Raw genomic sequence first — 23,576 nt, 5'->3', positions numbered from 1 at the left:
GCCACGGGGCTGGGGCTGGGGGGCGTGCCCAGACCCTGCCGGACCGGACCGAGGCTGGTGGCAGAGCTCCCCCAGGGCCCAGGGAACCCTGCCCCCTGCCGGCTGGCGGCCCACCTCGGTGCACTCCCCAGGGAACCCTGCCCCCCACGGGCTGGCGGCCCACCTCGGAGCACTCCTGCAGGCTGCGGCCCAGCTCCTGCAGGCTCTCCCGGGAGGCGCGGCTGGGCGGGCACCTGGAGAAGGCCCGCTGCATGTTGGAGGCGCCGTCTCGCAGGCGGCACTGGATGCAGTAGCCCTCGTAGAGCTCGTCCACCTGCCCGGGGCACAGGACGGTGGGTGCTGCCCGGCCTGCCTGTCACTCGCACCCTCTGCCCTGAGCTAACATCCCGACCCCAGCTCCCGACAGCGGCACACAGTGAGCCCGCGGGGGCAGGAATCCCCAGCACCTGGCAGCGGCTGGCATGCGGTCAGTGCCCAGTGACAACTAGTGACCTGGGCATGTAGCTGCAGCCCCCCCTCCCTGCTGATTTGCCACAGAAACGGGAGGTGGGTTTGATATCCCGCCTCCCCACTGAGCTGCTGGGGGCGTAAAGCCAGACCACGGAGGAATTCGCACACTGCAGACCTTGAAGGACTCGCTGTGTGACCTGGGGCAGTCCTGTGCCTCTCTGGGCTTCCACCCTCCCATCCCCCTAGCGGGTGCGTGGTCCCGGCCTTCCAAGCCCTCTCAGGTTAGCACGAGGTCTGTCTGGGCTCAGCCCCTGCAGTCCCTGCTCCTCCCCGACTGGCTCCCTCCCTCAGCACCCGGAGAACCCCTCCCCCTGCTCAGAGGGGCCTCCTGGCTCCTGCTTTGGGGTGGAGACCCAGCAAAGACAGCAGCCGCCCCCACCCCGAGCCCCTGGGAGCCAGCTGACCTTGCTGATGTGAAATTCCATCTTCCGAATGTGCCTCTCCACTGAGCGCGTTTGCTTCTCCCAGGAACAGAGACGATGCTTCAGAGGTGGCCTGGCCCACCGCCTGCTCTTGCCCCCCTCCTTCAGCCCTAACTCAGAGACCTGGGCTCCAAGCCAGGCCAGCTCCCCCACCCCGAGAAAAGCGCATCACTGGGCCTCAGTTTCCCTATCTGTGAAATGGGGAAGACCCCAGGTATTTCTCCTCTAGGACGACCAGAGGATGCAGTGCGGGGAGCAAAGACACCTCATGGAGCCAGGCCTAGCCACAGCCCGCCGCGCTCACCAGATGGGGGACGTTTGACTCACCTTGTCCAGGTCGTAATAGAAAGCCTGTGGGGGGGGGGGAGAGGGTGTCAGGACTCCGGATGCTCCCTCAAGATCCAAGAGGCTACATCCAGGGGCGCCTGAGCTCAGAGGACAAACAGCCAGCAGCCGCTCCACCCCCTGAGGCCCGTGGTCCGGCAGAGGAAGAAGAGGGACTAAACACAGGCACTTTGGGTGAAGCAGTTCTAAGCCTGGCCCTGTCTCTCGGCTGTGTGTCCCAGGAAAGTTACTCAACCTCTCTGAGCCTCTATGTCCTCAAATAAAATGGGATAGCCATAGCATCTACCCCCTAGGGTTGCTATAAAGAGTAAGAGACAGAGCAAGCACTGTGTATAATGGGGGCCATTGCGATTTGATAGTTTAAGGGGTGACTTCTGCCATGGCCAGAAGAATTCAGAGTGGGGAGTGGCAGCCGGCACCACCCAGGAGTTCAAGCCTCAGGAAATGGCAGAACCAGACCGGCCCGTCCACGCTAGGGGCCAGGTGTCACCAGTGAAAAGGAGACTTGGTCCCGGCCTTGGAGCATGAAATTGGCCACAGTGTGTGAGTGACAGGTGTGGCCGTGGTGAATACACTGTATTTCTACAAGAGGCCTAGTTTGCCACGTAGACCGGAATCACCGAGCGGAGCCGGGAGGGATCCCCACAAGGTTGAGACCCACTGGGGAGAAGCAGCAGGTGTGGAAGAGGGTGTACACTCTGGTTTCATCTCTGTAGGACAGCTCGACCGGAACCCTCTCCATGCACCTGTATGTATGTTTATATGATTATGTGACCAGAGAGAAAACCGTGAAAGATAAATATTAGGGTTCAGCAGGGTGAGAAAGACTCAGTGCAGGAGGGTGTCGGCAATGAGGAACGAAGGAGTCAAGTCCCCAGATTCTGTGCTTTCCCATGTATGGATTTATGTGAAATCGTACATGTGGGATTATGAAATTAAGGCTTCACGTAAGAAATAAGTAACTAGGAAAGTCCCCAAGTCTTTGGAAAGAAGAGTAACTTCACACAGCTCCTTGGTAACCAAGAACCAGCAGCATCCAGGGAGGCAGGACCCACACCCGTCTTCGCGCCGTGTGGCCTCAGTGTGCCCATCTATGAAATGGGAACAGCTAAAACGTAGGAACCTTTATACACTTGTCTACCTTAGAATTTCTTCTAGGACTGGGACAGAGAGACGGGGGGATGTGAGAAGCCCTGCACCCATGTGAGAGGGGTGCAGTGGATGCTGGGGGCCAGGGTGGGGTCTTAGTAATGCCTCCTCCCTCCACCTTCATGGCCTGACGCCCACCAGGGCCAGACCTCCCTGAGCTGCCCATCTTCCCCTCCCCAGAGCAGCCGGCACACTTGTGAGCCCGGGGCCCTGTGTCTCCCACCCTGCCGACCCCTGCAGGAGCCAGGAGCCAGGGCGGCGCTGCTGTTTGATAGGAAGATTCGCCTCCCCCTGTTTTTCCCGGAGATGCTGGGAATCAGCTGGCTGGTTGGAGGAGCCCACAGGCTGCAGGGCCTCCTGGCTTTTGTGTCTAATCCCATTAGGACCGAGGGGTGGGGCAGAGCAGAGGGGTGGGGACTTCCCAAGACCGGAAAGCCAGCCTCCCACTGGGGGGGGGGGGGGTCTTGAGCTGGATCCTGGCCCTGTGAGCAGATAAGACACTGGACACCCAGTGCCATTTACGGTTCCGGTAAACAGTGACTTTTGGTTTTAGTATGTCCCATGCAATCTTTGGGACATACTTACACGGAAAAATTATGTGTTGTTTATCTGAAAATCAGATTTTTTTTTTTTTTTTTTTATCCTCACCCGAGGACATTTTTCCATTTTTTACTCAGATAGAGTGGGAAGGAGAGAGAGGAAGAGAGAGAAACATCGATGTGAAAGGGACACATCGAGTGGTCGCCACCCACACAACCCAACCAGGGCTGGGGACAAACTGCAGCCAAGGTACATGCCCTTAGCGGGAACCGAACCCGGGTCTCTGTGGACCGCAGGCTGACGCTCTAACCGCTGTGCCAAACCGGCCAGGGCTGAAAATCAGATTTAACTGGGACACTGATTTTTGGTTTTGGTCTTGATTGTGTGTGTGTGTGTGTGTGTGTGTGTGTGTGTGTTTCTAGTCAGGCTCTGCTAAGGGGGCAGGGGGAGCAGAAGTCCAGAGCAGAGGAGGCTGGGGCTGGACGGGCCCCAGGGCAGCCTCAAAGACGCAGCCCTCAAGGTGATCGGAAAGCAACAGAGCTGCTGGGTGATCGGGAGACACGCAGGGCCGAACAAGCACAGCGTCAGGGGCCCCGTGACAGACCCTACATTCGATGCCTGCCCCGATTCCTTGGCATCACATAAACCCCCTGACTGCAGGGCGCCCAGATGGCCAAGGTCTAAAACAGGCGCCTCTGCACACCAGCCTGCCCCACAGTCACTGCTGGAACCAGAGAATGGGGGTGGGTCCCCAGATGTGGGAACTCTGCCCCAGCTGAGGGGGCGGGGGAGCTTCCCACCAGCCTCTGGGGTTAAATTCATCCTGATATAAGCAAGGCCGGTCCTTAGGCCTCTGAGTTCGGGAGAGTCACACCCAGGGTGCAGGCAGGGGGCCGAGGGAGGGCCCATTTCTGGACCTCGGCCAAGGCTGCTCCGCTGGGAAGGGCGGGGAGGGGGCTCACCAGCCGGGAATTCCTGTGGGTGTCCTTGTGCCGTCCTGACAGGTAGTCCAGCTCGGCTTGCTGGACACACAGGTGCTCCCTGCGAGAACGGGGAGGAGATGGGACAAGAAGAGAAACAGAAGCAGTGACCAGAGCTCCGAGAGCCAGCAGCAGCCTCACGAGAGCGGCTGTGGTTCTCGGCAGGCTCGGGGGTCAGAGGGCAGGGCCTGCCCACCCACCTGGCAGCCTGGCCCACCCACGGGCCTCCAGAGCCCACACCCTGTGGGCAGTGCCCAGCACTGTCAAAATGGAAAGTATCTCTGTTAACTCCCCAAACAACCCCACAAGCAGGTTCTATTCTTATTAAACCCATCTTAGAGATGGGCAAACCGACCCTTGAAGACTGCAAGTAACCCCGCACAGGGTCCCACGGCAGGGAGGGGCTGAACCCATGTCCGAAACCCAGCAGTGGCCTCAGAGGACAATATCTTCACCCTGGCCCAGGGGAGGTGAGCAAGAGCACCTTCCTCGTGGACAAGGGCGGGGTGCCCTGCTGGCTGGCTGCCCAGGACCAACCACCAGAGAGGCGCCTGGAAAACCCTCTGGAAAGCAGAGAAAGCCGTGGGCCGGGAGGGGACATTTCATGTTGTGTTTCCGGCCAAAGGGACTCGGGCGGGAAACCTGCCATCTGGACGCGGGGGCCAGGTGGGACTCCGTCAGAGCTGCCCGTTTGCACTGCTATCTACCAGGCTCTCAGGGAGAGGCGGATGCCGTTGACCCAAGACCCGTCTCAAACAGGTGGTCCCACGGGAACCACCAGAAGCTGTCGTCGCCGCCCGGCACACCCCAGCTCCCACGCTGCACCTGTCCCGGCTGCGCCACGGGAGGAGGGTGCCTGGGTGCTATTGGCCGAGGAGCCCCACTCTGCTTCCTGGCCAGGCTGCTTCCCATCTAAATGAATGACCAGCAGCTCCCCCTGAGGCCTGGTACAGACAAGACCTAACCATGTTCCCCGGGGACAGACGGAGCAGAGCAAGCAGGCGAAGGCCAAGCTTACTCTCCAAAGGCCACAGCCAGCCTGTCCTTACCTGAGGCCTCTCTTCAGCGCTTCGAAGACCTTCTTCACCTGCTGCGTCTTGGAGCCCGGACACACAGACCCCTTCCGCAGCGTGCCATACATCTTGGAGGATTTCGCAGGTATGCGAGACCTCACTGAGTTCCTTTGGATGGACTTTCTGTGAGAAGAAATGGGGGGGAGGTTTAGAGCAGAGGTCTGGACTAAGTCCCTGGGCCAGGCACTTTGGGAACAGTAGCCAGAGCTGAGTCCCACCCTACTGCCACCACACTATGTAGTCTCAGGAAAGTTACTAAGACTCTCTAGGCCTAAGTTTCCCCATCTGTAAAAAGAAGTTTTAGATTTTAGGATTAAAAGATTACTAATATTACTAATAATCAACTGATATGAGAAATTAACTTACAGTGAAAAAGACAATCAAGCTACTCAAATGCCAGTGCTCTCTGTTTAGAATGCTTTGTCAATGCAGGCAAAGCAACATGGGAGGCCAAATTATAGCCCTGTGGCATACCCATGGGGTGGGCACCTATTGGATTTGCCTGCCCAGCATCCACCCACTTCCCTCATTTAATAGTACCTCAATTTTCCTCTGGGTAACCTCCCCAGCCCTGCTTTTTATACATATGGTTTGGAAGGAGGTGGCCTGACAAATCAACATACACACACATGCACACACATGCACATGCACATGTGTGCACAGGCATTTTGAGGCAAACTCATGCCCCAGGCCTGAGTTAGTCAATATATTCCACTTCCCTGGCCCAGGGAGAGGCATGGAAACCAAGTCTGGCCAAAAACTCTGTGGCTAAGCTGGGATCCAAACCCAAATATATGCAGAATCTCAGCCTGGGAATCTTAACCACGCAGCGGGAGCAAGGTGCAGGATTTCCAGGGTCCTCAGAATCACCTGGAGGATTAGACTCGGGTTGCTGACCGTCCCAACCCCCCACCCCACCAGAGTTTCAGATTCAACAGTCTGAGGCCTGAGAACTTGCATGTTCATGTGTTTCCAGGTGCCGGCGATGCTGCTGGTCCAGGGACCACACTTTGAGGGGCACGGTCTTAGGGGATTCACCGTCCCTGCTTCACTCGGGAGATGTCCTATTGCTAGAGACCCAGCTCCATGTCTCCCTGGGAGCCTTCACAGTCCGCTGCATGTTTAAGGTCTAAAATCAGCGGTGCAGGACTAGTTCATTCATTCAAACACTCACAGAGCAAGGCTTTCCCGGGTCAGGCACCATGATGAAAGCCAAGCTGCCAGCATCCCACTCCGAAGGCTCACAGTCCTCGGGAGGAGAGGGGATTGTGTCTGGAGAGCCAGGCGGGGGGCAAGTGGAAACAGCTCGTGCTCCTTTGCCAGGCCTGTGACAAGGGCCACTGGTCCCCCAGAGGCTCAGCAAGCGCCGGGCTGTATTTCCAGCCCAGCCAGATGCTGCGCATTCCATGCACAGGCGTAGACACCTGCTGTTGACTCAGCAGAGAGGAGTGGTCCTGGCTGCCAGGGACCAAGCCCCAGACCCGTGGTTCCCTTCCACGGCTGCACAACCATGTCACAAACCAACATGCCAGAAATGTAGACCCCAGGCCCTGGGCATGCTGAGAGCTGGTCGTAGAGGATGCTGCAGCAAGGAAGGACCTGGAATCCCGCACAGGTCAGCTGCCCATGAGAAATCCCTGCCCCAGAGGTCACAGGTATTTAACTGGAGCCTCAGTTTCCCCATTTATCAAAGGGGGATAATAAGAGTGCTTGCCCCACAGAGTTAAAAAATAGTCATTCATTCGACAAATATTTAAATAAGCACCTACTGGGCACCAGTCACCATTTTAGGGGATGGGGATACAACAGGGACCAAAACAGACAAAACCCCTCCCCCTGTGAGCTGCTGAGCCAGCTGGGGCAGGCGGTGGGCAGCGGTAACAAGGGCAGGCTCCAGAGCCAAACCAGGGTCTCTCTCCAGCCTCCTACTTACAGGCTGTGTGACTTTGGGTAGGTTATTGAACCTCTCTGTGCCTTAGCTTTCTCATCTATAATGCGAACCAGAGGAAAGGTTACCATGGAGCTACACGAGTTAATAGATGTACAGGCTTCGAGCAGTGCCCGGCAAAGAGTAAGGCTGTCTATGGTCCAAGCTAAGTCAGAGCACGTTTCAAAGCCTGCATCAGCGAGTGCTTCGTGCCAGGGAAGAACAGAGGCAGGACGAGTTTAAGCAGGGTGAGCGGGGAAGGCGCTCCACTCAGGTGGTGTCACAAAGCCCATTATCATCAGTGCTCATCCCTGTGCCTGCTGACATTCAGATGTTATATGACAAGTGACACTTTCCAAAGGCCAGGAAGGGGCTGCACACCCTCCTCCCTCACCCTCCCTGAGGCTGCATCACCCACCTCTGGGAACAGACCCTCCACAAAGTTGCCATCTCCAGGCCCGGAGCTGGGCAGGGCTGCAGCCTCCCAGAGGCGGGTTTCGGACAGGCTAGTGTCCCCGGCGGGTAAGCAGGCAGCGTGGAGGTGGGAGCCACGCTCGCCTGCCAGCACCCAGGGGCCCACCGTCCCCGGCAGGTGTGTGCCCTCGGCCAGGCCCCCCTTCCATCTACCTGGAGACCTTGCCCTCCTGCTGTGCCAGGCGTCTGCTCCGGGGAAGCTCTGAGCCCCGAGCTCTGGTCGGAGCTCCAGCAGGACAGGTGTGGCAGCCACTCGGACGGCGGCCCGCCAGGGAAAGCCAAGTGCGGCAGCCTCCCGATGGCGAAATCAGGCTGCGCGTCTGGCTGGTGTCACAACTGCCCGGGCAGGGAGCGCCCTCTGGGGCGGATGTTTCACCCGCTCTGGGAGGACTCAGTAAATATTAAACAGCCCCTGGCAAGCCAGACAAGATTCCAGGCGGGCACGTGCAGCCCACTGGCCCAGCCCTCACGTGAGGCCACGGGGGCAGTCCTGCCGGGCGTCGTGGGGAGATGCTGTGTGTGGTTGCTGCGGACGCAGGCTCTGGAGGCAGGCGGGGCTCGAGCCGCCGCTCAGGGGGACACCAGGGTAAGCTGACCTTTCCTCCTGTGCACGGTGGTATGAGCTGGGCAGGGATGAGGACGAACATGCACTCGGCATTCACAAAGGTCAAGCTGCTGTGTGTGCTCCACGTGCTAGCCCGTTTCTCCTGACGCCCCCCATGAGATCCCCAAAGTCTGTGGCTCCACAGTCACAGGACAGTGTGAGCAGCTCGGCTCTGTCCTCTCCCTCCAGCCTCCTCTAAGGGCCACTGTGGGGTTTCCACCCACCCTTCCCAGCTGTCCCAATGGAGGAATTCCCAAGCTGGTGAGGACATTGCAGGGCTCAGGAGGGTGCCTGCCTGCCAGCCTGGGGGAGGTGACAGGCTGAGGAGTGGCAGGAAGTGGGTAAGAGCAGCCATGCCTGTCAATCAGGGCAGAATGGGACAGTGTCAGGGCCTGGCCTCCTCTTGTCCCCCCACCTCATTATATATATATATGGCTTAATTATAGCAACCATTCACACCTTAGTATAAACTTCCCCCACCAGATTACTTCCTCAAGTGAATTCTTTGATTATGGAATTAAAAACCCAGTCCAGAGTCAAAGGGGTTTCAGGTGCCAGAGCAGGGGTGGGGGCGAGGACAAAGGGGCCAGCTACCCACCCCATCTATGTCGAGCCCTGTTCTCCTGCCCGGCCTCTAAGGTTATTTTACCGGACCCGTGCCAGGCGCTCAGTGCCTTGGCAATGTGGCTGTGTTTCAGCCTGGTTGAATTACCTGGGAAATAAGGCCAGAGGTGAGGCCTGATACCCAGTCCAGGCTGTCCAGCCCTGGAGCCAAGGGTCCAGACCTCTGGGAGGTGGACAGAGACAGGAAGTTAAAAATAGACGAACTTCTTCCCTATGGTCGTGGGCAGCTTCTTCACCACCCAGGGCCAAAGGGACTGCAGAGGCTGAGGCCAGATGGTGGCCACTCAGGGACCGCAGAACCCGCCTAGGCAGGCATCCCCCCAAATTCCCTAAGTGGGACCCCCAGGAGGAGGAGGCTTCAAGATAGTTGCAGCCATCAGAGCCCTCCTTCTTGGACTAGGGTGCAGACTTGGCAGGGCCTGACTCTTACCCTTGCTGCTGACCGATGAGCCCCAGTGCCTGGGTTGGATGCCCTCTGTTCTCTCTCTCCCAGAGGGCTCGCCCCAGGAATCCAGGGTGGGGGACGGCTTGAGGGGACATTTCCTATGGATGTCGAAAGTCCAGAGGCCCCCCGAAAGCCTGACAGGAGGGGAGCTGCAGACAGGGCCAGCTACAGCCTGGGGCACAAGAAAACACAGGAACCTTTGCTCAGCACCTAGATGATGACAGTGGAGAGTTAATTCTACTCGACGGGCTCTGTGCCAGGCAGCTGGCCCCTCCTGCTGCCAGACCACGGGGTCAGAGTCCCCACAGAGTACCTTCCGCTGGACCAGCTCCGTGCCAGGGCGCATCGCTTGGAAGGGTCACAGGGCCGGAGGCACCCTTGGCCGGGCAACCTGCACAGCTGTCCTTGGCAGCCCTGACTGTGGACCCCATGGGGTGGGGGACCCGGATGAAGCCCAGGGAGAGGCAGCTCAGAAATGGTTCCTTGGGTCAGGAAACAGCATCATCCCCTGGTCAGCTTACACCCGCCTGTCGGCATTTACGGAGCGCCTGCTGCGTGCCTCCCGCACAGTGGCGTCCACACTTTCTCCTCTCAGGCTGGGGCCAGGGCACTGGGTGGTCATTCCCCTGGGACACTGGCCAAATTTCTTCCCATCTTGGGCCTCAGTTTCCTCTACTTCAGCCCCTCACACTGGGAATGTCCTCACAGTGGCCCATGAGGCCCTGCAGGGTCCTCCTCCCTCCATCACTACTGTCCCACACGCCAGCCGCAAGCCCACTTTCTGTCCCTCAAGGCTCATTCCCACCTCAGGACCTTTGCACTTGCTGTTTGCTCCGCCTGACAGGCTTCCCCGCCCCTGCATCCCGTCGGCACACGACCAGCTCCTTCCCTTCTCTCTGGCCTTCCTGGAACGTGCCCCTGCCTCGTGGGGAGCCTCCTCTGAGATGGCCGTCCTCACACCCCGCTCCCCACAGCACTGCCGCGCTGGTCTGCCTGGTGATGGCTGCCTGCGTTTGCCGCCCTGGAGGAGGGCGGGACCCGGGTCTCTTCCCGGAGCCTGGGACTGGGGCTGGCCCAAGCAGGTGCTCCGCCCAGATTTGTGGAATGAATCAGGGATGCCTAAGGCTGCTTCCAGCTGGGACACTCTGGGATTTCGGCCCTGAGGTGCACCCCTTCCAGGCACACCTCGGAGCTGAGCAGCCCAAGACACGTGAGCTGGGCCTGGCCGTCAGGGCTCTAAGCTGCACCTGTTAAACCAAGGGAAAGAGCTACTGGAGGGCGAGGGCCTGGTCTGGGGCCAGGGGGTCCCCAGGACGTGGCATTGAAGCAAGGCCCGAAGATCAAGCAGGACCTGGGCAGGTGAAGACGGAAGAGAGCTCCAGGCGGAGGGCACAGCCTGTGCAAAGGCCGGAGAGGAGAGGTCGCCATGGCTGCACCGAGCCCTGGAGCCAGGCCAGGCTGCTTGGGCTGACGGGGCAGTGGCCCCGAAGCAGAAACGCAGCTTCTTCCCGGGGATGCCCTTCAGCTGGGGAGACACGTGGCAGAGCAGCCATGACCGCACATCCAGAGGGTCAGCACCGACCCAGGTCCGTCTCCACAGAGGCTGCTCCTCCTCCTCTGAAAATTTCCCACAAGCACCTGCCATGTGCTGGCGTGTGCCAGTGTGTGCCGGTGTGGGCCAGGTGTGGGCCAGCGTGTGCCAGGTGTGCGCCAGCGTGTGCCGGCGTGGGCCAGGTGTGGGCCGTGTGCCAGGTGTGCGCCGGTGTGTGCCAGGTGTGCGCTGGCGTGTGCCAGGTGTGTACCAATGTGTGCCAGAGTGTGCCAGGTGTGTGCCGGTGTGTGCCGGCATGGGCCAGGTGTGCACCGGCGTGGGGAAGGTGTGCGCCGGCGTGTGCCAGGTGTGCGCCAATGTGTGCCAGGTGTGTGCCGGCGTGGGCCAGGTGTGCGCCGGCGTGTGCCACGTGTGCGCCAATGTGTGCCAGGTGTGTGCCAATGTGTGCCAGGTGTGTGCCAGAGTGTGCCAGGTGTGTGCCAGGTGTGCGCCGGCGTGTGCCAATGTGTGCCAGGTGTGTGCCAGAGTGTGCCAGGTGTGTGCCGGCGTGTGCCAATGTGTGCCAGGTGTGTGCCAGAATGTGCCAGGTGTGTGCCAGGTGTGCACCGGTGTGTGCCGGCGTGGGCCAGGTGTGCGCCGGCGTGGGCCAGGTGTGCGCCGGCGTGTGCCAATGTGTGCCAGGTGTGTGCCAGGTGTGTGCCGGCGTGGGCCAGGTGTGGGCCGGCGTGGGCCAGGTGTGTGCCAGAGTGTGCCAGGTGTGTGCCAGGTGTGCGCCGGCGTGTGCCAGGTGTGTGCCGGCGTGTGCCAATGTGTGCCAGGTGTGTGCCAGAGTGTGCCAGGTGTGCGCCGGCGTGTGCCAATGTGTGCCAGGTGTGTGCCAGAGTGTGCCAGGTGTGTGCCAGGTGTGTCCCAGGTGTGCACCGGTGTGTGCCGGCGTGGGCCAGGTGTGCGCCGGTGTGTGCCAGGTGTGCGCCGGCGTGTGCCAATGTGTGCCACGTGTGCACCAATGTGTGCCAGGTGTGTGCCAATGTGTGCCAGGTGTGTGCCAGGTGTGTGCCAGGTGTGCGCCGGCGTGTGCCAGGTGTGTGCCGGCGTGTGCCAATGTGTGCCAGGTGTGTGCCAGAGTGTGCCAGGTGTGTGCCAGGTGTGTGCCAGGTGTGCGCCGGCGTGTGCCAATGTGTGCCAGGTGTGTGCCAGGTGTGCACCGGTGTGTGCCGGCGTGGGCCAGGTGTGGGCCGGCGTGGGCCAGGTGTGCGCCAATGTGTGCCAGGTGTGTGCCGGCGTGTGCCAGGTGTGTGCCGGTGTGTGCCAGGTGTGTGCCGGTGTGTGCCAGGTGTGTGCCGGCGTGTGCTAGCTGCTTGCCATCTGGCACCTCTTGTGCTCTCGTGACAACCCCGTGGGGGAGGGACATTTGTGGTCCCCATTTCACTTACGAGGAAACCAAGACTCAGAGGGGTGAAGTCACTTGCCCCGGTCACAGAGCTGGGGTCGGTGGCTCCGTTTCCCATTTTTTCAAGCAGGAAGAACGTTCCATCGTAACCCCGCCCCCAGGAGCCCGAGTTCCAACCCTGCGTCAGTCTGGCTGTGTGACCCTGCGTGAGTGGCTCCACCTCTCTGAGCCTCGGTATTGTGCTCTGCCAGGTGGGCCAGATAGGTTTCTCCAACACCGAGAGTCACAGACGCACAGACACACGACCCACCACCACGCACGTTCTGTCCTGGGCTGCAGGCCTGGCGTGGGAGTGAGCCTCAGGACAGCTGGCGGAGGGAGGAGGTCCCTGCTGTCCCTGCCCAGCCCCGGAAAGAGCCCCCCAGCCCCCCAGCAGAACTTACGCGATCCTGCGGCTCTGCGCACTGCTGAAGCCCGCGAAGGAGGCGCTCCGGCCCACGACCCCCACGGCCCCTGCGTCCCCGGAGGACAGGAACCGCACCCTCACCGACATGGCTGTCACCTACAGGGAGAGGACAGGACGGTCAGCCTGGCACCGCCACCTGGTGAGAGCTGACCAACGGCCTCCACCATGGCCTCCAAGGCTGTTACGACAGAGAGGGCGTGGCTAGTACTGTCCCCAGCTCACAGATGAGGAAACTGAGTCTTGGTGAGGTTAGAGAACAGACTTGGGAAGAACAGCAGGAGTGAGTGACATTCGAACCCAGGTCCCTACTCTGCTCAGGTTCTTAATGCCCGAGTAATGCTGCGTCCTTGTGTGGGGGAAGACAGCAGCTCCTGACCCCAGCTCCTCTCCCTCCCCCTCTGATGCTCCTCTCTGCCAGGGACCCTCACCCCCCCTCGAATCCTCACTGAGCACCTACTGTGTGCCAGACACCAGGCTGGAAACACACCCTGAGCAGACAGGCGAGTTCTTGCCCTTCGGGGCTCCCCGCCCAGCAAGGCGGCCAGCGAGCCCCGGACGGTTACAGGAGGGAGTCGATAGTGGACTTCCTACTGTAACCAGGGGGCCCTTGGCCTGGCCATGGAGGAGGCGACCAAGAGCTGAGAAGGAAAGGCTGAGGAGGAGAGAGGGGAGGAGAAGGAAGGGTCTCTGAGGCAGAGGGAACAGCATGGTCAGGCCAGGAGAGGCAGCTGACATGGTGTAACCCAGAAGCAGACAGATGTTCAGGTGAGGTTGGAGGCCAGCAGAGCGCAGGTCACGGAGGAGAACGTCCGCCTACAACGGGGCGAGGGCACCTGGAGCCATAGGAGGGTTTTGAGCAGGGGGTGACAAAGCCCAATTCCCATCAGCAGGCTGCAGGCATCCAAGGCTCCCAGAAGCCCCTGCCCCACTGCCCCACGTCTGACCCAGGCTGCAATGAGGCCAGCCTAGAACCTGGTGTCTTCTCTTGTTTCCATACCATCTCTAGATGGGAAAAAGCCACCGCATCCCTCGGGACTATCTCCGGGCATCTTCCAGCCCGGACCTTGGAGAGCTCTGCTCCGTATCTAACCTAAATCTCTGCTGCTACGGTTTCATGCCGTACTCCTCAGCCAGGGCGGGGCCGCCGGGGTTCCAGAGACCCCAGTGCCCAGGTCAAACCTATGGAAAAGCCCCACCCCACCGACTCCCGCCTGGTCCTGTGGTGAGGCCCCTGCACTCCACACCGCCTGCACCCCAGCGGAGCCCCGTCTCCACACCTTTGCTCAGGTCGGGGCCTCTGCCTGGAATACATTCGGCTCTTTCCCTGCTGATGGGTAAGCAGGTATCAGGATGCATCTGTCCCCACCACCCTCAGCACCTGCTCTGGGTGAACCTTCTCAAACGGCTTGACCTCCTCCCCCCCGGCTGGGCAAGGGAACAGGAGGGAAGGGAGGGAGATGGCCAAGTCAGTGGTGGGGTGTGGACAGCCGGGGGGGAGTCTGGGGGGATTCACAACACATCTTCATGGGACCAGAGGACAGGGACCGGAAGCTGAGGCTGCCTCCCCACGTCACCGGGCTCTGCAGACAGTAGGAGAACAAAGATGAGGGTAGAAAAGTACGAATTTCCGCAACATGCTAGACGCCAAGGGTGGACAAACGCTTTCTGCAAACAACCAGAGAGGAAATCTTTTCGGTTCTGCAGGCCATATGGTCTTTGTCACAACAACTCAGCTCGACCGTTTAGAGCAATAGCAGCCACAGACGACACGGACATGAATGAGCATAGCTGTGCCCCAATCATACGTTATGTTCAAAAGCAGCAGCTTCTGACGGCCGACCCTGGGTAGCCGGCACTCTGCCCGCTACCTGCTCTGAGGGCTCAAATCTGTTCTCCCCCACACTCTAGGAAGCAAGTACGATTATTATTCCCATTTTGCAGATAAAGAAACCGAGGCTCAGAGACAAGGGCAAATGACTCATCCAAGGTCACGCAGGTAAGAAACCCCAGAGCTGACATTTGAACCTGGGCAGGACAGACTCCAGCGCCCGGCCACTCCATGCTAAGTTGCCCTGGCTGCCGCTTGCCGTGAGCCAGACCCAGGCTGAGGGGGAGGCGAGGGCCTCAGAATGGAAGTAGGTGCGTGAAGGGGACTGAGGGGGGCCTAGCTGAGACCCCTGGAATCTCAGGCACCCTCAGGGGCAGCCCCTGACCAGCCCCAAAGAAGGCTGGTCACCTTTGACCAAGGGTTATATTCCCGTTTAATCATTATTCGAGATGGGTGCTGACCACTGAGAACTGGGCACCTGGGAGACTCCCTCCGCCTGCAGGCCCCCTCCTTCACCCTCCCCTGCTGCGCCTGGCATTAACCCTCTAGCTGCTGGGTTGTGAGCAGAGCAGCCCTGGAGGGACAAGCCAGAGGCCTCGCTGGCCCCTGGGAGAGGAGACAGGCACAGAAGTCATGCAGGTCCCAAACCTTCAGTGGCAGACAGGACTGCCTCTACCCGGGTGTCCCTCGCTGCCTCTCTCTGGCCTGGAAACCCGGACGCGGGGCGTAGCTGGTGGGCGCAGGGAAGCCAGACAGCTGGAGGGGCTTCTCACGCAGCCAGCTGTCCCCAGACTCTGGGGACTGTCCGGGCCTCTTGCCCCAGCGTGTGGCCGGTGCAGGGAGCCTGAGCCCTCTCCACTAAATCTGTGCTCTCGCCGGCCGGAGCCACCGCCCGCCGGAGGGAACCTGCAATTTCACCTCATTTGGAGGTGAGGCTTCTAAATTTAACGGCTGGGCTCCCAGGGCTGGGCAGCTTTTATGCCCGAGCCCCTCACTTAGGGCTCTTTCATATCCGCTCAAATGCCAGCCAGGGCTTAGTTTGCTTATAGAAGTTTCCAAAATAGCCCCTCTGGTTTAGCTATTTTAGCAAAATAGCCCGGGATGAGGAATGTGAGTTGAGACGTGAGGCCTGGGCGTCCTGGGGAGGTGGCTCTGGAAGCTAGCCGGTCTTCTCCGGCTGGGGTCCCCCCTGTGACCCTCTGCCCACGGCAGGCCTGGGAGGGTTCACGTCCCACTGCGACTCAGACCTGCAGGTGCGGTGAGGGCCCGTCACCTGAGTGACCGCATGAGGGCACAGGGAGGCCGCCGCACCGGACTTCACACCACACCTGTGCCCCTTGCGGCCTCAAATGGCCAAATGCAAGGGGAAGGGTGAGCGACCCAAGGCTCAGCCCACGAGACGGCTGTGTGGCCATCAGGAATGGGACTTGGAAGAGTAACGACGTGCGAAATAAGATGCGAGTGAAACACAGCAAGATGTCCATGACACGCCACAAGGTCTCGGTTTTCACTGAAACCGCCTCACCCACACTCTGCAAGGGGCGTGCATCCCTCAGAATGAGAAGAAAATGCCAATTTGAAGGAAACAGCCGTCTTTGCCTGCACAGTCATTCGGCCGAGAAGCTGCCCCCGCGTGTCCTTTTGTCCAGAGGCCATTGACCCCAGATCAGAGGAGAACGCTCCTCTTCAAAAAAAAAGGTTTAAGGTTCATCAATATCGTCCTCACTCCCAGGGACTCTCCTGTGTGTTACGGATAAAGATGACTCATGATTCTGTGAAACGTCCAGAGGGTGTTTTAATTTAAATGGCCCGTCACTGCCCTGACCACGGGCGACTCCCTCCCGTCACCGGGTTGGGGGTCACTGGGAAGAGACACTACTCTTTGGGGCAGGAGCCCCCTGAGCTGCCATGGGGGTGGGGTGCGTGCAGGTGCTGGGGATGGGGTGGGGGGCAGGATGGGGAATAACAGAGGTGAGGACCAAAGCCAGGCCTCTGAGACACAGAGGGACAGCTGAATCTCCTCCCAAACGCCAACCCCCCCCCCGCCCCGGTCCCCTGTAGGACCGGGGACAACATGGGGCTGGGCAGGAGGGTGAAGCTGAATGAGTGAGGGTAACTGAGGACGAGGCAGTGCCCAGAGACACCACGGGAGGACGGGGTGAGGCCACGCCCAGGTCAGGCGCCTCTGTCGGATGTCGAACAGTGAAACCAGCAACAGCGCTGACGACAATCCACACTTACGAGCGCTGGCCCTGGGCCAGCAGCTGGGTGGCACCGCTGACACTGGGGCCGGACCATTCCTTGTGCCCGGTTGTCATGTGTATTTAGCAGCGTCCCCCCTGGATGCCAAGTGCTCTCTCGTCTCCTGCTGTGACAGCCAAGGGTGTCTGCAGATGCTGCCGCGTGTCCCCTGGGAGACAGCGCCCCCTCCGGTGGGAACCACCGTGCTAGAGGCAGCCCTTCAGATCTGCACTACGGCCCGTGGACGATCACAATGCCTGTCACGCGGCCGTTTTCATGGGTGAAGGGAGAGAGACTGAAGACACCTTATTCGGTTGACTTCAAATATTGTCCGCTTCTTCCCCTTGCCCGGTAGGGTGTGGGAGCCTGAGGGACCTGGCAGCCTGGCGTTCCCGGAGGGGCCCTGGGCCTGCAGCTCCCACTGGGCTTCTGCCACCCCACCCTGCGAACACGCATGTACACACATGAACGCATGCACGGGACATGGACAAGAGCCTGGAGGCCTGAGACCGGGCACTTGGACTTGGAAGGGAGTCCAGACTCCTCCTTGGGACCCATTTGCTGTGACATTTCTGTGTGAGACCTGCCTTCCGTGTCACCCCACCTGGCCTCGAGGAGAGACCCAAAGACCGTCCCCCTTTGTCTCCAGAAGAACCTGACCACCATGGGCGCACGCCAGGGCGGGCGGCTCAACACGGGCAGGACTGGGATTCAAGCCAGGCGGGCCGCCTCGGCCAGCACTCCGCACCACGCAAACCACCGGATTCTCCAGAATGCCAGGGACCCAGGGCCTGCCCCGGCAGCGGGCCACCAGAGCCGGACACCGGGAAAGAATCCCTCCTGCGGCCGGCTGCGGACGAGGCTCGGCTTCCTCTCTCCGGGCTGCGGGCCCCGTGCGGGGCCCCAGGAAAATGTCTGGATGTTGGATATATCGTTATTTATATATCAGTAGCATGTATTTCATTATGTAATATGTACAGCTCTATACCAATTTGTCACAATATACACTATTCAATACTTTGTATTAGAGTTCCATGAAGGCTAAGGTGCTCGGGGCCCGTGGAAGTCACCACAGGGGCTGTCCTCCAGCTTCTCCTGGGCTCCGATCTGTCTGCCCCCAAACAGTCCTCCCTCCAGCCCACAGGTGCGTTCTCCAGCTCCTTCCCACCCAAGCCTGCTGATCAGGTCAGCCCTCTGTGGCTTCTCCCCCTTCTCTCAGTGTGTCTGCCCCTCTCCCCACTCCCAACGCCCCGGCCCTAGCAGAGACCAGCACTGAGAGTCAGGCCGGACCTCGCCCTTGACCTGACCTAGCTCATCTGACCCCCACCAAGACGTGATGCTGTGGGTTCCACTCTGTCCCGTTCAGGGCCTTGGGACTGAGGAGTTTAAGTGGAGGTAGCCTGGCTCTGGGTCCGACCTTTCAACTACAGGCCTAAACCTACAGGTCAGTAAACTGGGCCCTCAGAAGGAATCATGTCTGCACTATGAGAGCACAGCCCCCCACCCATCTGGCGTCTGTGGGGAGGCCTCCCCTCCCTGAGGAGTCCTGTTTAGGCTCACATCTGCCTGCCCTTGTGGCCCACTTCCCCCCCTACCCAATGGGGGGCTTCATTTGTCCACTTGCATTTCCCTGGTTCCTAATGAGATCCCTGGGCCCACCGTCTTTAGAAGCTCCTCTTCCGGGATCCACCAGTTTGCATCTTCCTTTGTCCCGTTAGCTAGAGTTTTCTTATTGATTGCACGGACCTGTCTGGAGATCCAGGACGGTGAGCCTTTCTCGGTTTTCACCCAGCCCCGCACTCGCTGTTTAATGCATTCTTTTTTTTTAATCCTAACCTGAGGATATTTTCCATTTATCTTCAGATAGAGTAAAAGAAATGGAGAGAGAGAGAGAGAGAGAGAGAGAGAGAGAGAGACATCAACGTGAGAGAGATACATCAATTGGTTGCCTCCCGCATGATCCCGACCAGCCCCGCACTCGCTGTTTAATGCATTCTTTTTTTTTTAAATCCTAACCCGAGGATATTTTCCATTTATCTTCAGATAGAGTAAAAGAAATGGGGAGAGAGAGAGAGATACATCAATTGGTTGCCTCCCACATGATCCCGACCAGCACCGGGACCAAACCACAACCGAGGTACGTGCCCTCGACTGGAATCGAACCCGCGGCTCTCTGGTCTGCAGGCCAACACTCTAACGGCTGGGTCAAACTGACCAGGGCTTAGCTCATTCTTAATGAGGGGCGCGTGTGTGTGTAGCAGAAGCTTCCAATAATTAGGTGCCCGGTCTACCAACACTTTCCTCCCGTGTCTTAGTGTGGAGTCTGCTTTCTGGCCTCTGGGATGACGCCTCTAATCTGTGCCGCCACAGCCTCGCTGCCTGGGTGAGAGCCGGCCAGGCTGTGAGTCCTCCAGAGCCCTCTGCCCTCGGGCTCAGTGAGGGGGTTTCCCTGCCGCCCTGCTTCTCAGAACCCCTGAATCTGCCCCCCGCCCTCTGCCCCACAGGAAGACAGAGTGAGCTTCTTAAAATTCCCATCAGGCCCTGGCCGGCTTGACTCAGCGGTCAGAACGTCGGCCCACTGACCAAAGGGTCTCAGGTTCGATTCCCAGTCAAGGGCACGCACCTGGGCTGCAGGTTCAATCCCCGGCCCCGGTTGGGGTCCTTCGAGAGGCAACCAATCAGTGTCTCTCTCACATCGCTGTTTCTCTCTCTTTCTCCCTCCCTCCCTCCCACTCCATCTAAAAATCAATGGGAACATATCCTTAGGGGAGGAGTAAAAAAAAAAAAATTTCATAAAATATCCATCAGCTTTCTCACACCCCACCCCAGGCTCCAGGCTTCTGGGCATGCTTAGAATTAAAATCTCACCCCCACACCACCCCCAAACCACCCTGAAGGAGATACCGCCTCCAGAAAGGCCCCCAGAGATCTCCACGAGCTCCCAGGAAGGCAAGTGCACCCCACTGGGCCCCCTTCTCACCCCTCAAACATTAGTCAACAACCGGGTCTTGTCATCAGAAGAGCAGCAGAGACGGCGGGCGTTTCCACGATCGGCCTATTTTCTTCCACCCCCGCCCAGCCTGGGAGGCTGGCAGGAAGAGATGTCCCCACACCCCTCCCCCACACCCCTCCCCCACCTCTGACAGCTGACGCTGCGGCTGGGAGAGGGGAAGCAGGTTTCCACCCTCACACAGCCAGGTAGGGGTGGGGGCAGATGGGAAATCTTGGCGTTCAGGCATATTTTGGGCACTTCCATGGTGACAGGTAAAGGGGACCACACTGGAGGAGCCCGGTGTCCATCAGGACTTGCTCTCCGTCCTCACCACACCCCACTGGCTGGTGGCCTCGCCTACACCCTGAGTCCCATGAGGATCCATGGCCCACTGAGTCAACCCCCTGGAATGCCCGAGGCTCCCCCAATAGCAGGCTCCGGCCGCCTGCACAGACACGTGGTCCGGTGGAGAGGGGCTGTTAGCACGGGAAATGGTCAAGGGTTCAACAAGAGATGAGCCATCTGGTCGTCCCGAGGTAAACAATTTACAAGAGATAAAGCCAGCCAGCCTGCTGTTCTGGTTCGTCTTTCGACCGAGGGATGTGCGGTTTCCCTGTCCTCTGGGTGCTGGGCGGAGAGAGGCTGCCCCAGGCACCTGGCTCCCGCTCCAGGGCCTCCCTCGGGGCACGGGGCAGGAAAAGTCAGATTTTTTTCACACCTCTTTATGCCAGATGGTTAACCTACACTGTAAGGAGAGTCGATTTTTCTCCCAAACAGACTTATTTTCTAGAATCCTAACCTTGAATTTCTAGAATCTTCAGCCTTAAATCCATTTCCTGTTGGAAGAAGACCCCCTACTGGTCTCCCCGGGTACTGTAGCCCTGTTCTACCAGCCTCTGCAAATGCCCACAAAAGCAAAAGAGGGGTTCCATGCTCACCCTTGGGACGGAAGCCAGTGGGTTCCCAAGCACATGGGATATCTATGTGGCTCAACAGCCTGACATAAACAACGTGTGCCGGAATTGTCATCCTGGAGTTTCCAAAAGTGTTGCAAAACTTTCCAGGCTGACTCCGGAGTTTGTGTACCACCAGCTGTTTATCAATTAATTCCCTCTTTGCCAAACATTCTTGCTTGGGTCTATTGGGAGATGATTTTGGTGGGAATGCAGCTCCAGTTTGGGAAGAAAAATTGCCAATTTTGCAATGAAAATTTTGTAACGAAAGAGGGCTTGCTTTATAGAGGATCGTGTTACAAAAAATGGGGCAAGAACAGGTAGTTCCCACAGGGATGAGGACGAGGATTGTGCTAAGCTCCAAACTCATATTAAAAAAAAAAAAAAGTGACATCAGGGGACCAGGATTTGGGGACTCTGCAATAACCTGTGACATACACATCGCAGAGTCACGGAGAGGGGATGAACATAAGTCTCTGGGGTCAAAAAACCCAAGTTCAAGTGTAGCCTTTACCTCTTTCTAACCATTTGACTTGGAGAAGTCCCTTGTCCTCTGAGCCTCAGTTTCCTTATTCATAGAATGGAAGCCATTGCAACCACCTTCCTTTACAGTTGCGAGGACACGCATTTTTCTCCCCATTAAAAGGAAAAGCCAAACTATAACTGACAGCCTTTCCTACTGCTCTGCACTGCTCAGGGTAGGAGCGTGGGGAGGTGTATTCATTCTCTGCAGCTGCTGTAACTGAGACCCCACGCTGGGCGGCTTGAAGCAACAGAAATGTAGAGTCCCGCAGTGCTGGAGGCTGGAAGGCCGTGCTCCAACGACTCAAGGAGAGTTGTTCCTGGCCTCTTCCAGGTCCGGTGGTGGCCATCACTTCCTGGCTTGTGGCTGCACCCCTCCAGCCTCGGCCTCTGTGCGTGCACGGTGTTCTCCCTGCGTGTCTGTCTTCACAAGGCCTTTCCCTCTGTTACAGGGACACCAGCCACATTGGATTAGGGCTCACCCTAATGACCTCCCCTAACCTGGGTACATCTGCAAAGATCCTATTTGCAAATAAGGTCACATTCACAGGTACAGGGGGGTGCGACATCAACATATGTTTTGGGGGATACGATTCAACACGTAACCGGTAGAATACACTCTGTTGAGCCCAGCAGTTGAATGAGGTTTTGGCTGTGTCGAGGTTGGCCCCAAGCAATGGGGGGGAGGGGGGGGACGCTAGACTGTTCCCGAGTAAGAAAAGGCAGAAATGTGAGTGTGACGACTGACGGCTAGAGAAGGGGAAGGTTTTGGGGTGGCAAGGGGACAGCACATGAAATTCTCCGGGCAAAGGATGGGGATTCTAGGCTATATTTCCAAGTGTGCTTCCCTTGGATTCCCAGGACCCCAAATTCTGTGGACCTTCTTCCCGATGGCACCCTGTTTTCCCTTGGGGGATTTAGTTCTTGCCTGCTGCTGTCGGTCCCCATGGTCCCCTCACCGAGGGGAGGCACAAGGCCATGCCAGGCCCTCCCTGGAAAGGAGGCTGGAGCAGGACAGGGCCCGGACCATGCTGGGTTTCCATCCTGGCTGCGGTGGGCCCGGATGCGACTGTCTGCTGTGAATCCGTCCTGGGTTGCTGAGCCCCCGGTTCAGGCCATTTCCAGGCCTGGTTGTCTGGATCCATCAGTGGGCCAGATATTTTTACACCGGCTCACAACCGATATCTCCCAAGTCTGCTGTTTCAAAAGCCTCGTGTTAGCGCTGCTTCGGGGAGAACACATCGGCACGAAGGTGAGTGGAAGAAATGCTAAGCCCCTAAAGAATCCCTGGGGATTGTGGAGAATCAGGGAGCAGGCAGGGGCCTGGGTTTCCCGCTGGGGTCTCGCCAGGTTTAAATATTCCAGGGAGGGGTATGCCACAAGAAGTCCAGGAGATGGGGCGCCCAGGGGCTGACGCTTGGGCATCCATGTCAAGTTCCAAGTAGAATGCCTGGCGCACACAGACACAGGACAGTGGTGACCGCAACCTGACACACTGCCCTCCGGAGAATGTGGCCCTCCCTTTGGGCCCGGGCATCACAGCCTGGGCCAGACGCCTCCCCTGTGGGGTCTGGGCCCCCGCCAAGGGAGCCTCTCTGCAAGCACGCTGCTTGGATTCTGCGCCCCTCGGGCTTTTCTGGTTTTCCTGCTTAATGAGGTGAGGTCTGCCCAGCTCAGTAAAAGCCTCGATGACCCAACGTGTTGAGTTTACAGGGGAGCGCTCCCTGAGGGCTGGGTTGGCTGGAAACAGGTGCTTTGCTCCTTCCAAAGACAGTAATGAGGTCTGAGGATGCCAGTGGAGGCAGGGGTGCTGTGGATGCCAAGAGCCCTGGGCTGGGGGTCAGAAGATCTGGGCTCCAGCCCCAGCCGACTAATTGGGCATTTGGGGATAGAACACATACCTCACAGCACCACTGTCGGGCTACAGCAGATGTAGAATCGGCCTGAAAACCACGGCGCTCTCAGCAAGGGAAAGAAAGCACCAGCCTCCCTGTAGCTCCCATCATCACCATCACTGGAACCTCAGACCTGTGGCAGGAGAACAGTAACCCCCGTGACTCTGACCTGGAGTAACCCTCTCCTGCTGGGGTGTGGGCGCAGGCTGTGAATATAATGGGATATGGCTCTTCTGATTATGCTCCTCCAGGCGTAGAGGTTTAAAGCACGAGAGGGATCGGCGTGAGGAGGTTCTTTCTGGCTTTGAAGACCGGAGGCCACGTGGTAAGGAAAGCCGAAAGTGGCCCCGGCTGACAACTAGCAACGACAGGACCTCAGTCCTACAGCCGCATGGACCTGAATGGCGCCAACAAGAATGATCTCGGACGTAGCTTCGTCCTGGACCCTCCTGGCAAGGACGCGGCTTGACCGATACCTGAACGGCAGCCTCGGGCGGCCTGAGCGGAGCCCAGCCTCCTGGGGCCAGCGTGCCGCCCTGCAGGACGGGCAGCCCCCCACGGGGACGGTGAGCTGCTGGGTTTGTGAAGGAGGCCCGCCAGTGGAAGGCGCCTACCCCGCCTGCCCTCCCGGTATGGTCTAGGGG

The 23,576-nt window shown here is 58.9% G+C and overlaps 1 protein-coding gene across 4 annotated transcripts in view; it reads right to left on the bottom strand.

The window, feature by feature from the left end:
* Nucleotides 1-23,576, bottom strand: part of RIPOR3 (RIPOR family member 3) — a 60,639-nt gene that overhangs the window by 14,369 nt on the left and 22,694 nt on the right. For 2 of the 4 annotated variants that reach the window (XM_036244244.1, XM_036244246.1), the window contains 7 exons: nucleotides 22,939-23,065; nucleotides 12,479-12,597; nucleotides 4,996-5,142; nucleotides 3,929-4,007; nucleotides 1,260-1,283; nucleotides 915-968; nucleotides 164-313 (listed from right to left, as the gene is read on the bottom strand). In XM_036244244.1, the coding sequence (XP_036100137.1) occupies nucleotides 164-313; nucleotides 915-968; nucleotides 1,260-1,283; nucleotides 3,929-4,007; nucleotides 4,996-5,142; nucleotides 12,479-12,588 (564 nt within the window). In that variant the 5' untranslated portion in view covers nucleotides 12,589-12,597; nucleotides 22,939-23,065. The remainder of the gene's footprint in view (nucleotides 1-163; nucleotides 314-914; nucleotides 969-1,259; nucleotides 1,284-3,928; nucleotides 4,008-4,995; nucleotides 5,143-12,478; nucleotides 12,598-22,938; nucleotides 23,066-23,576) is intronic. The other 2 variants (XM_036244247.1, XM_036244248.1) reach the window with 2 other exon arrangements.

This window comes from Molossus molossus, unplaced genomic scaffold (genome assembly GCF_014108415.1).
Source record: "Molossus molossus isolate mMolMol1 unplaced genomic scaffold, mMolMol1.p scaffold_m16_p_6, whole genome shotgun sequence".
Taxonomy (NCBI): domain Eukaryota; kingdom Metazoa; phylum Chordata; class Mammalia; order Chiroptera; family Molossidae; genus Molossus; species Molossus molossus.
Note: the sequence above shows the minus strand (reverse complement) of the source record. Positions and strands in the feature narration are given on the sequence as shown.